The sequence below is a fragment of the Gadus macrocephalus genome, chromosome 4 (assembly GCF_031168955.1).
Source record: "Gadus macrocephalus chromosome 4, ASM3116895v1".
In the NCBI taxonomy this organism is placed as follows: Eukaryota; Metazoa; Chordata; class Actinopteri; order Gadiformes; family Gadidae; genus Gadus; species Gadus macrocephalus.
Genome location: NC_082385.1, coordinates 3,907,783 through 3,921,187, shown reverse-complemented (window position 1 = coordinate 3,921,187; position 13,405 = coordinate 3,907,783). Strand labels below are relative to the sequence as shown.

Below are 13,405 nucleotides of genomic sequence, written 5' to 3'. Positions count from 1 at the left end.
TGTGACCCTGTTGTATGATAGACTGTACCCCACACAGACACAGACACCGACACACACACACACACACACACACACACACACACACACACACACACACACACACACACACGCGCACGCACGCACGCACGCACGCACGCACGCAGGCAGGCAGGCAGGCAGGCAGGCAGGCAGGCAGGCAGGCACACACACACACACACACACACACACACACACACACACACACACACACACACACACACACACACACACACACACACACACACACACACACACACCATCCTAAAAGGAGTGTGCCAACCCCTAACATGTACTGACACATACATACAACCACAGGATACAGCCAGATGTGACTTTGTGGAAGTCGGACAAATGGTTGTGGTAGGCACACCCATGTGCACGTGCGCACACACACACACGCACGCACACACAAGCACCCACATCTACACAGAAACAGATCGTGTTAAGATAAACCCACATCTGAAACTGGTTGCAACCTGAACCAGATTTAGACCATGCAGGGCTTAAGCAACGTTCTGCAGAAAAGTAGAAGATCATCACACACACACACACACACACACACACACACACACACACACACACACACACACACACACACACACACACACACACACACACACACACACACACACACACACACATGTATGCATTGGACTTGGTCTCGTGCTGATTGGTCAGAAAATCGAGTAGGCGGCGACGGTTTACGAGCCCCACTGAGCAGATGTTTAGAGGATGGAGACTGATCCACTTCCTGACTGGTTCCACCGGTTACCTCCTCTAATGGTGGAAGGAGGAGGGGGGGAGGAGGAGGAAGGGAGGGAGGAGGAGAGGGAGGAGAGAGGGGAGAAGAGGAGGGGGAGGAGGAGGAGGAGGAGGAAGGGAGGGGAGAGGGGAGAGGGGGAAGAGGAAGGTAGGGGAGAGGGTGAAGAGAAAGTGGAGGAGGAGGAGGAGGAGGGAGGAGGAGGTGGAGAGGAAAAGAGAGTGGAGAAGTGGACGATGGAGAGGAGGAGGAGGAGGGGGAGGTGGAGGAGGGGGGAGAAGAAGAGCAGGAGGAGGAGGAGGAGGATGCCTAGTTTACAGCTTTCCTCACGCACTATCAGGAACATCAGGCAAAACATCTGTGATCAGTCTTCTTTCATAAAGAAGTCAAGTCCAACGGCTCAATTATTCAGACGCTAGACGTGTTTGTGTGTGTATGTGTGTTTGTGGTGTATGTGTGTGTGTTTGTGTGGGTGTGTGTCCACGTTTAGGACAACACATGCATTCAATGACGCTTGGATTTGATGACTGTTCACATGTTCAGACGGTTACAGAGGAACCGAGACACGGACACACACACACACACACACACACACACACACACACACACACACACACACACACACACACACACACACACACACACACACACACACACACACACACACATACACAAAATTGAGAGAAGGAGAGACAGTCAGACAGACCGATGAGAGGTTTGAGAAAGGGCGGATGACTTTAATATCCCAATGTGTAACTGTGGTGGTATATGTCTACAGTGTGTGTGAACATGTGTTTGTGTGTGTGTATGTGTGTGTGTGTGTGTGTGTGTGTGTGTGTAGTCTAGTCACAGGAAGAAATGAGAATGAGACTATCCCTCTCTCTCTCTCTCTCTCTCTCCTCTCTCTCTCTCTCTCTGTCTCTCTGTGTCTCTCTCTCTCTGTCTCTCTCCCTCTCCTCTCCCCCTCTCTCTCTCTCTCTCTCTCTCTCTCTCTCTCTCTCTCTCTCTCTCTCTCTCTCTCTCTCTCTCTCTCTCTCTCTCCCTCCTCGCTCTTCTCTCTCTCTCTCTCTCTCTCTCTCTCCGTCTTACAGTGTCTCTCCGTCTTACAGTGTCTGACTGTAGTCTAGAAAGAAAGCCTGTGTGTTGTAATGTGGAATTATCTCTGTTAACAACCTAATGGTTGGTGGTCTTGTGTGTGGGTGCGTGTGTGTTATTCATAGTCCCAGCATTAGCCTAAGGGGCTATAGAGCGACCAGACAGTAACTGACACACACACACACCACACACACACAACCACACACACACACACACAACACACACACACACACACACACACACACACACACACACACACACACACACACACACACACACACAGGTTTATAGGGGAATCCCAAACTCCTCTCATAAAACACGTCCACTAACAAACAGACACACACTAACAGACACACACACACACACACACACACACACACACACACACACACACACACACACACACACACACACAGACATCAGCATCACAAGTCTCTGGGTGTTTGAAGTTCTCTACAGGAAAACAAATGACCCCTCTGACTCTACCAACAGGATGTACTCTGCACTCTCTCTCACACACACACACACACACACACACACACACACACACACACACACACACACACACACACACACACACACACACACACACACACACACACACACACACACACATATTGAAGCAAGCTCAGGACAATGACTGGGGATGAGGAATAAATTGAATAACAAACAAACAGCGTAACAGCTGGGACGTCCTAATAAAAACACCCAACACAAACACTCACACACACACATGCACACACACAGACATATGCACGCACGCCTCGCACACACACACACACACAGACGACACACACACACACACCAACCTAGAATCCGATGCAGAAAGAAACACAAAGAACTCTGCAGCAGTGATGTAAATGGGTCCAATCAAAATATACAAACGCACACATGCACTCAGGCAAGCATTCACAGGCTGAAGCACAAACACTTTATCTCTGTCTCTCTGAGAGCAACACAAACACATACACGCACACGAACACACACACAAACGGCAACATAAGATATAGTTACACATGAATAACAATCACTGCCAAACAGCTGTGACGTCTAATGTAATATCCCTCCTTCACACACGAGAGCCCCCACACACACACACACACACACCCCACACCTAGACACACACACACCAACACACCCAGACACACACACACTGGCCTCTGATTAGTCTCCCAGGTCAGCGCGTCCCTCTAGAGAAGATGGAGAACGCCCAACTGCTGCTCTGAGAGGAGAATAAATCTGAATCAGAGATTGGATCCAGACGGAGGTGACGAGGTGAGGGCCGTGGGGTCTGCGTCCACACCTCCTCAAGAAGACACTGAGAGGAGCAGAGGACGCGACGCGGGGCCGAGAGAAGAGCGGCCAGTCGCCGACGGAAACAGCAGTCAGACCTCCAGCTGTGATGAGCGGTTTGCGTCCGGATGACCGGACGGCGTTATCGATCGGAAACCTGATTCAAGACTGCAGACAGTGGCAGTCGTACCTGAACCCAAAATGTAACAATCTGATTCAATCATTTATTGAGGGTCCTAATATATTGCCTGTTAAGCCCTCTGAGAATGTACCTGTGATTACATTTGAATTGAATTGAATTAAAGACGTAGTCCAATAGTTGAAAGGACGATAAATGGCGGTGGTTATAATGTTGAATCAGTCAGTTCTCTCAGCCTGAATCGACGGCCAGGAGCATGAAGGGGAGGAGTAGGGGGAAGAGTGAGTGTCAGGGGTCAGAGGTCAGCCCACCCCCACCATTACCCCCCCCCCCCCCCAACCACTCCCTGCCCCCCCCCTCTAGTGACTCAGCATCGTACGAGGGGGTCGTAACGTCGGCCGCTGTGGAAATGACGGGCCCGACCAAAGACGGTGCGGAATTAGAGTTTACGAAAGAAATTCCATTCCGGACTCTCTGTCGTACCCTTCCCAGACGTCTTCCTCATCTCGTCTTCCCTCACTGCGCGGCCAATTACTGGGCTGTATTTGTTTTCCCGTTCTGCTGTTATGTAGACGGGAAAAGCGACTTACTTCCCTAATCAACAGCAGCAGCATCTACAGCAGCGGCACAATGGGTGATTTCACAATCAACCAGGTTCAGCTTGAGAGAGAGAGAGAGAGAGAGAGAGAGAGAGAGAGAGAGAGAGAGAGAGAGAGAGAGAGAGAGACAAAGACAAAGACAGAGATAAACAGACAGACATAGAAAGAGAGAGTGATAGAGAGCGATAGAGAGCGAGATAGAGTGAGAGAGAGAAAGAGAGAGAGAGAGACAAAGACAGAGATAAACAGACAGACATAGAAAGAGAGAGTGATAGAGAGCGAGAGAGAGGGAGAGAGAGAGAAAGAGAGAGCGAGAGAGAGAGAGAGAGAGAGAGAGAGAAAGAGAGAGAGAGAGAGAGAAAGAGAGAGAGAGACAGAGAGAGAATGAGAGAGAGAGAGACAAAGGCCGAGATAAACAGACAGACATAGAAAGAGAGTGATAGAGAGCGAGAGAGAGCGAGGGAGAGAGAGAGAGAGAGAGAGAGAGAGAGAGAGAGAGAGAGAGAGAGAGAGAGAGAGAGAAAGAGAGAGAGAGAGAGGGAGTAAAAGAAGAAGAGAATAAGTTATATAGAGGAATTCCGATTTCTCCAGGAAAGGGAACAAGGCGCTGGTGTCTCGAGCTGAGTGAGCTGGTGACACCAGAGACTGTCAAGAATAATATCACCACAACCGGTCACTCACAGGAGGCCGGCCACCTCCAGCCGTCACCCAATCAGGAGAGACGACCGTCGATGGAAGGTCACCCCCCCCCCCCCCCTGCCATGACCGTGCTGATACTAAACACACGTCGTCACGACAACACAGCTAGCGGGCAGGATCGATGGCTGAACGCACACGCACGGTCTGTTTACATCACGTGTGTGTGTGTGTGCCTGCGTGCTTGCTTGCGTATGTATCTGTGTGTGTGTGTGTGTGTGTGTGTGTGTGTGTGCCGCTGTGCGATTGATAGGTGCTTGTGTGCACGCATGTGCAGTTGTGTGTGCGTGTGCGTGCATATGCCTGTGATGTGTGTATGTGGGCAGGCGTGTGATGTGTGTGTGTGTGTGTGTGTGTGTGTGTGTGTGTGTGCGTACATGCCTGCGTGCGTGTGCGCGTGTGTGTGCGGGTATGCGTGAGAGCTGAGCATCCCAGCGACCTATAGAACCAATCCGCCTCTCTAAACCAATCAGCAGAGGGGACCGGCGGCGGCGCCATTGAAGTGAAGCGTGATGCAAGAGAGCAGAAATCAACGACGGGCAAGTTCACGATTCAGAGGCCGCGAATCAGCCCCCTAACGATGTCTTCATTTTTCAATCGTTTCTATTTGAATGTGAACTGCGAGTACCCCGAACCGCGGAGTGTATAATCCAGCGCTCTGCACACCAGCTCTCACCACCAACGTCTATGTTCAACGACATGGAGCTCGAAATAGACGTCACGTTGAAGTGAGGGACTCTGAGGGGTTGAGAGCGTGACCCTCCATTGGGCAGACTCAGGGAATATGCTCAGGCGATTCACGGTTGGGGATGGGAATGGGGGAAGGGGGTGTGTGTCCTGTCACTGCATAAACGCCAACAAGCCATTTTGACCCTTGACCCCCAAATCCCTTCCCCACCCTTCTCCTCAACAAGGGGTCGTGACCCCAGGACGCCAGCGGGAGAGGTGAGACATTCAAGCGCCAGGGAACCCCCTAGTCTACCGTAACCAGGGCAACGCTGTGCGCCGTGCGTTCCAGTCAGAGGAGGAAAAACTCAAGACACGAGGGGAGGCTAAACGCCTGATTGTTGGTTTCTCACGAACATCCTCTAAAAATACCTCTAAGTCAGAATACATACACACACCGTAACGCCATCATGATCATCTAAGTCACACACACACACACACACACACACACACAGAAGTACAACCACACACACACACACACACACACACACACACACACACACACACACACACACACACACACACACACACCATCATCATCATCATCTAAGTACAACTCCTCTCGTTTCATAAGCTCTCTTAACCGTCCTCGAGGCGCCCTGTCATCACGCAGAGACGAACACAACGGCTACTTAATACGCCTCGTGCGATTTTACGCGTCTGCGGACGCCGGTAGTACAGACGTCCGGGCCCGCGGCGGGCTCCCGATGTGGCGTCGAACCGAGCAGTAGCCCGGGTCTGGTCCGAGCGGGCCTACGTGTCTGTTCAGAGCCCCGCGTGGAGGGAACCGCTGACGGTAGCAGCGGTGACTCACGCGCAGCCCGTAGCTCACACATTTCCACCCGGTCACCCGTTTGCTCCGCACTCCAGCAACATCCTCATCCTCATACTAATCACCACATCACCCCGCGGGGTTCCGTCTCCTCGGAGAGCGGCGGGGCCGTTGTCTCTCTCCAGCTGAACCGTGGGACCACCTATACCTCTCGCGCCATGCGTCACGTGCGCGTCACCAACCCGGTGTAGCGGCCGCGTCTCCTACAGAGAGATGGAACCACAACCATCATAACAACACCGGTCAAGCCTTGACACGTGATCACGTGATCCCCTCGCTTTCACTCCGCGCCTCTCATCATGTATGAGGCGCGCTCCACTGGGACCGGATGCAGGCTGGCGTCCGACCCCACAGGAAGAAGAGCGCTTCCTTCCTTCCTTCCGTCGGCAAGAGAACCTGTTGTCGCTCGTTCACATGTGTTGCTCTTTTCTTTCCCACGTTCGGCGCGAGGTCCTTTGAACTCGCGCGCGCACCCGCGCGTGTGTACAGTAGGGGTGCGGGCATGCGTGCTGCTAGGCCCCTTCCATCTCGCGCGCACGCGCGCCCTACTGTAGAAAGGTGAGCCGCGCGCGCGCAAGGAGCGCAGGGCAAACGAATGCCATCGCCGAGGCGCCACGTTCCCCCAGGAACCAAACGCTTTAACGCTTTAACGCTTCCACGCTCTGTCTCAGGAGGAGAGCCGAGACTTCCTCAGCGGACATGAACTCCCCCCCCGCCACCCCACATGAAGGACTCTCTCCCCCCCGGCGACCAAAACAAAGGAGTCCGCCGCCTCCTCCTTATGTTCCCGACAGATGAGGAGCAGATTCGCGTTTAAAGAGACGCGGTATTGACCAAACGGGAATGGATTACGCCCTCTCACACACACACACACACACACACACACACACACACACACACACACACACACACACACATATATAGTACACACACACACACACACACACACACACACACACACACACACACACACACACACACACACACACACACACACACACACACACACACACACATATAGTACACACACACACACACACACACACACACACACACACACACACACAGTCACACACACACACACACACACACACACACACACACACACACACACACACACACACACACACACACACACACACACACACACACACACACACACGTTATGAGTCTACTGGCTTCACACAACGAGGAGAAAGTAGAGCGCTCCTACCTGGCTGGAACATACTTTGGAAATAAAAGACGACGAGGATAAAAGATCCGAAACAAGTGGCGAGGACCATCCGGCATATCCTGCTCATCCTCATCAGCTCGGTGAAAGTTTGTTTCATGGCGAGCGGAACGGGCCGGTTAACGGTAAACGGTTAACGGTGAACGGCACTGGTTGCCGGGCGACGGAGGCCGGCGGGTCGCGAGGCTCGAGCGGTGGTGCTGATGAGAGGAGGCGCGCGGCGGTTCTGTCCGCCGGTCAGTGAGCCCGATGCGCTCGCCCCGGACTGAACCATTCCCGTTTTCCGCTCCGAGCTGTAGGGGGGTCCCCGTCTCGGTGAAGGAATGGGCTCGCCCGTATACACGTCACGTACAGTAGCGGTTTACTGCGAGGCTGAAACCAGACATCCAATAAAGAGGAAAACATTCATTTTCCATGGGTAGGATTTCAACAGAGTTACTAGGATACATTTGACTCATACATAGTAGCCTAATTTACCGGCAACATTAGTATTTATTCGAGTTTGCCTTCCAGTTGGCGACTTTCTGTAATAATACTTTGTTACTTTGATCTTATTGGTTCCTATTTTTAATCATAGCAGTCTTTCCTTAAGGCGCCTTTGGCCAAACTAGAAGTCCAAATGAAATACATTGTGTCGCCGTGCTACGCAGCCACAGCGCGCCCTACCGGCCGCACCGCGTACTGCAGCGTTACACTCACACGTTAATTGATTATCTCACAGCAGCGGGAGGTGATAGCCCTCCGCCTATATGACGTCTTCACCTTGTACTCAAAGTCACAGACAGGTAGCGGGCTGTGATCAGACGAAGTCCTACTGACGGTAATGCAGCGCCCACTGGCTGGGTATTTGGAAAAGTTAGGCTCACTTTTCCTCATTAATGCGTCCGTCTCGCTAACAAGCACTGGTCTGCCGGAGAGACACATGGTCGGAAGGTCAATTTATGGAATTTGCATCTGATTGTGTTGTTGTTGTGTTGTATGTAGTGAAGTGAGTATGGAGTGAAGCAGAATAATTAGCATCGAACTCACACTCATTCGCACACACACGCATGCGTGCGCAGGCGTGAACACAAACACATAAACACATGCACAAACACACACAGAATAACAACTTACGCCCTTGTACAGGAAGTAACTGCATACTATCCTCATTCCATGCTTGTGTGGGTGTGTGTTTGTGTGCGTGCAAGTATGTGTTTGTGTGTGAGTGCATGGTGGTTTTCTGTGTGTGTGTTAGTGTGTGTGCAAATATATGTTTGTGGGTGGGTTGCTGTGTGTGCATGTGCTTGTGCTTGTTTGTGGGTGTGTGCTTGCATGTACGTGTGTGCGTGCGAGTGCAGCAGTATTCTTTAAGAAAACTCCCAAACTCTGAAACATTTTGACTCGATGTGTTCCAGTGAATATAGAGTTGAAGAACAACAAACGGCTAGAGAGAGAGAAATAGAGAGAGAGACAGCTAGAGAGAGAGAGACAGCTGGAGAGAGAGAGAGAGAGAGAGAGAGAGAGAGAGAGAGAGAGAGAGAGAGAGAGAGAGAGAGAGAGAGAGAGAGAGAGAGAGAGAGAGAGAGAGAGTCACAGAGAGACAGAGGGAGACAGTAGACCAGAACGCCGTCCTCATCTGGACCCTGGCCTACGGCAGAACGCAAACCTTCCCCCACATTAGCGAGCCGTTCTGTTTGTGAAAGTGATGTTTACCATTACCCAACGCACATTCACAAAAACATATAGAAGTCAAGTGGCTGTTGCACTAATGCGTACAAATTTGACTCAATTTTATCAGTTCACATTTTTATACCCAACCTTTTCTAATTAATGTGTATCTTTTATACCTCTGTATCTCATACTGAGCATCAACATAGTAAAGTCATAATTGTCTATAGAGATGGTAAAGAATTATTCTACATCTACAGAGGAAAGTCATTTCTAATGACACACACACACACACACACACACACACACACACACACAAATACAGAGAGACAAAAAAAACACAGAGAAACAAATCAAATTCTATGATACAAAAAATATGAGTTTATTGTATTTTGTATGTTTGTCGGGTCAATAAAGGAAACAAAACTCAATTTAAACGAGCGAGAGACACAGAGAGCGAGAGAGAGAGAGAGAGAGTCTTGTAATTCATGTTTTCAGTAAAGGCTCCGTCTGCGAGCAGCACGACACTCTGGCTGATTAATGTGATTAATTTGAGTACCGCCTCACTCCACTGCTCGTTCATTACATCCAATTAAGGCTTTTAGCGACGACAGCGCCAGGAAACGCACGTTTCACGTCGCCGCACGACGCCTTATCGCGCCCCAGCAGAGACTAAAGACCGGCTCGCCTGGAGCCCGCAGATATAAGCCGAGCACCTCCTGTAATGGCCCTCGAATCAGAGGCAGTAGCACGGAGAAAGGCCTCATGGGTAGTGTTCCCCTCTCCTGACAAAGCTGTAGGTACGATACAAGAGTTGTGAAGAGAGTTTGGAAACTCAAGAAGCAAAAATAATGGCCCCTCCCCTCTCTGCTCCCTCCCTCCCTCTGATTCGCTGTGGGAGTGGCGCATTTCACGCACCTGTGATTGACCGGCAGGATGGATTCCCGACCCAATAAGGGAAGAGACGCCGTGATTGGTCAGAAAGGAACTAGGAGCGGTCCAAGATCTACATTGCCTCATACAGAGGCCAGGGCAGCCAACCACAATGGAGCAGTTCCCTTTTTCTTTCTTTTTTTAAATCGTACCTACCTTACCTTTAAGCTGTTGTTCAGCAAAAATGCCAATCACAATTATTGATCAATAATCAATCATTAATCAACATTAATCAATAGTCCACGATCAATAATCTGTTATCAATAATATTAATGAGGACGACTCATGTTATCGCCTCAAAAACATGATCAGCGGCAGGTTATCAGGCCCCGCCCACCTTTCGATAAGGTTTAACGCAAGGACTTCATTGGCTGGCTGGCTGCCAGTCTGCCGCTGGTCACGCCACGGGCCAATCAGCTCCCTGCAGCCCTCACCGGTCGCCGGGAACAACGGTGATTGACAGCAGGGGCGGGCTTAACCTCAGCAGTTTCCCCGGACCATCATGGCTTCAGACTCGCGTTGGGTCACCGTGAGACTGGTCAGAACCTGGACACACACACAAACACACACGCACACACACACACACACACACACACATGTACACACACACACACACACACACACACACACACACACACACACATACACACACACACACACACAGGGAGGTATATTATCAATCCGTCTAGATGGAAAAACAGATGGATAGATTGAAAAATACATTGATTTATAGACGGATAGATAGATAGATAGATAGATAGATAGATAGATAGATAGATAGATAGATAGATAGATAGATAGATAGATAGATAGATAGATAGATACATAGATAGATAGATAGATACATAGATAGATACATCGTTCTTTAGACAGACAGACAGACAGACAGACAGACAGACAGACAGACAGACAGACAGACAGACCACCAAAGTAGCCAATCACTAATCTCCCATTGCTGCTTCCCTGAACACTCCATTGCCGCTACGTCAGAACAAAGTTCTAAAGCTTTATAGGGAATCTCCGCCCTGCTGGCAGCCTTAAAGACGCATGAAACGGAGCCGATCACGGGCGATATCATATTTAACGTGAATAATTCAGGGAACTGGGACCATTAGAAGAGGAAAAGCTCATCACACAATCTCAGCAGGGGAGACAGGGGGCAGTGAGATTTCAACTGGTTTTAGGTTATTCAAAGCGGTTTTAGATATTTAAAACAGTTTTAGATATTTAAGAGCTCTCGCCAATGCGTCTCAATTTATGAGGAGTCATGAATAACGAGTGGATGAATATGAATGAAGAAGGAGGGAGGGCGATGACCGAGAAGACATTCGGACGGCCATTTTGTAACCGAGCTGAGACGGAGGGATATAGAGAGATAGGATGAGAGGGTGATAAATAAAGAGGTACAAAGAAAGAGAGAACAGCAGGGGGGGGAGACAGAGAGAGAACAAGAGAGACAGAGAGAATGGGGAAGAGAAAGACGGACAGAAAGATAGAGACGAAGGGAGAGACGGTGGTAGAGGGAGACCGACAGAGACCAACAGAGGGAGAGACAACATGTGAGTGAGACAGATTGACAGAGAGAGAGAGTCAGAGAGAGAGAGAGAGAGAGAGAGAGAGAGAGAGAGAGAGAGAGAGAGAGAGAGAGAGAGAAGGGAGAGAGAGAGAGAGAGAGGGAGTCAGAGAGACAGACAGAGAGAGTCAGAGAGAGAGAGAGAGAGAGAGACAGAGAGACAGACAGACAGAGAGAGAGTCCAAGAGACAGACAGAAGAGACACTGAGTCAGCCAGAGAGAGTCCGAGACAGAGAGAGAGAGAGAAGGGAGAGAGAGAGAGAGAGGGAGTCAGAGAGACAGACAGAGAGAGAGACAGAGAGACAGACAGAGAGAGAGAGAGTCCGACGGGTGCGGCCCCCCACCTGTGCGGCCGTGGGCTGCAGGCCCGCCGTGGCGTCCAGCTGTCTCTTGGTGAGGCCGCAGGTCATGGCGGCGCTGAAGCCCTGGACGATGTCCCCGGCGTGCGGACCCATGAGGTGGAGGCCCACCACGCGCTCCTGGGGACGGCAGTGTGCCAGGGGACGTCACCTCGCCGGACCACTGGGTCCGCCGCTCTATGCGTCTGTGTCTGTGTGTGTGGGTCGCTGTCTGTGTCTGTCTGTCTGTCTGTCTGTCTGTCTGTCTGTCTGTCTGTGTGTCTGTCTGTGTCTGTCTGTCTGTCTGCGTGTCTGTCTGTCTGTCTGTCTGTCTGTCTGTCTGTGTGTGTCCGTCTGTGTCTGTCTGTCTGTCTGTCTGTCTGCGTGTCTGTCGGTCTGTCTGTCTGTCTGTCTGTCTGTCTGTCTGTCTGTCTGTCTGTCTGTGTGTCTGTCTGTGTGTCTGTCTGTGTCTGTCTGTCTGTCTGCGTGTCTGTCTGTCTGTCTGTCTGTCTGTCTGTCTGTCTGTGTCTGTCTGTCTGTCTGCGTGTCTGTCTGTCTGTCTGTCTGTCTGTCTGTCTGTCTGTCTGTCTGTCTGTCTGTCTGTGTCTGTCTGCGTGTCTGTCTGTCTGTCTGTCTGTCTGTCTGTCTGTCTGTCTGTCTGTCTGTCTGTGTGTGTCCGTCTGTGTCTGTCTGTCTGTCTGTCTGTCTGTCTGCGTGTCTGTCGGTCTGTCTGTCTGTCTGTCTGTCTGTCTGTCTGTCTGTCTGTCTGTCTATCTGTCTGTGTGTCTGACTCTTTGTGTCTGTCTGTCTGACTCTATGTGTCTGTCTGTCTGTATGACTGTCTGTCCGTCTGTGGGTCTGACTCTTTGTGTCTGTCTGTCTGTGTGTCTGACTCTTTGTGTCTGTCTGTCTGTCTGTCTGTCTGTCTGTGTGTCTTGACTCTTTGTGTCTGTCTGTCTCTGTGTCTGTGTCTGTCTCTCTGTCTGACTCTATGTGTCTGTATGACTGTCTGTCGGTCTGTGTGTCTGACTCTTTGTGTCTGTCTGTCTGACTCTATGTGTCTGTCTGTCTGTATGACTGTCTGTCGGTCTGTGTGTCTGACTCTTTGTGTCTGTCTGTCTGTGTGTCTCTCTCAGCACAGCTTATCTCTGCTGGGGAGACCCATTCAACATTCATGTATTCTGGGGCCATAGCTTTGGGTGTAGAATATGATAATGGGAGGATTATCAACGTTATGCTGGTAGGAGGGCTATTATGCACCCACTCACTCTCATCACTGGGATTCTGCTCCTTCCACTGCAGTGCTTCTGTCTCTCACCACACGTTACTGCACGCTCAAGACAGCGCCATGCTCCTTGCACATTGCATTAGGAGTTCAACTTTAAAATATGACTTCTTGTTTAACGTGTTTGCTGCATCCTCTCCACACACTGAGGAAGCCCACCTGGCCTTTTCTCTCCGAGCTTGAGGTCACGTGACCAAACCAGTACCTGGTCAGGAACGTGACAGATGACTTTGACGT

General features: G+C 50.6%; 1 protein-coding gene across 2 annotated transcripts in view; it reads right to left on the bottom strand.

Moving 5' to 3' along the window:
* Positions 1-9,392: 9,392 nt before the first annotated feature.
* The window catches only part of LOC132455014 (thioredoxin reductase 1, cytoplasmic-like), a 12,736-nt gene continuing 8,723 nt past the window's right edge, over positions 9,393-13,405 (bottom strand). For both annotated transcript variants that reach the window (XM_060048706.1, XM_060048704.1), the window contains 3 exons: positions 13,374-13,405; positions 11,890-12,024; positions 9,393-10,518 (listed from right to left, as the gene is read on the bottom strand). The exon at positions 13,374-13,405 is cut by the window's right edge and continues 64 nt beyond it. In XM_060048706.1, the coding sequence (XP_059904689.1) occupies positions 10,453-10,518; positions 11,890-12,024; positions 13,374-13,405 (233 nt within the window). In that variant the 3' untranslated portion in view covers positions 9,393-10,452. The remainder of the gene's footprint in view (positions 10,519-11,889; positions 12,025-13,373) is intronic.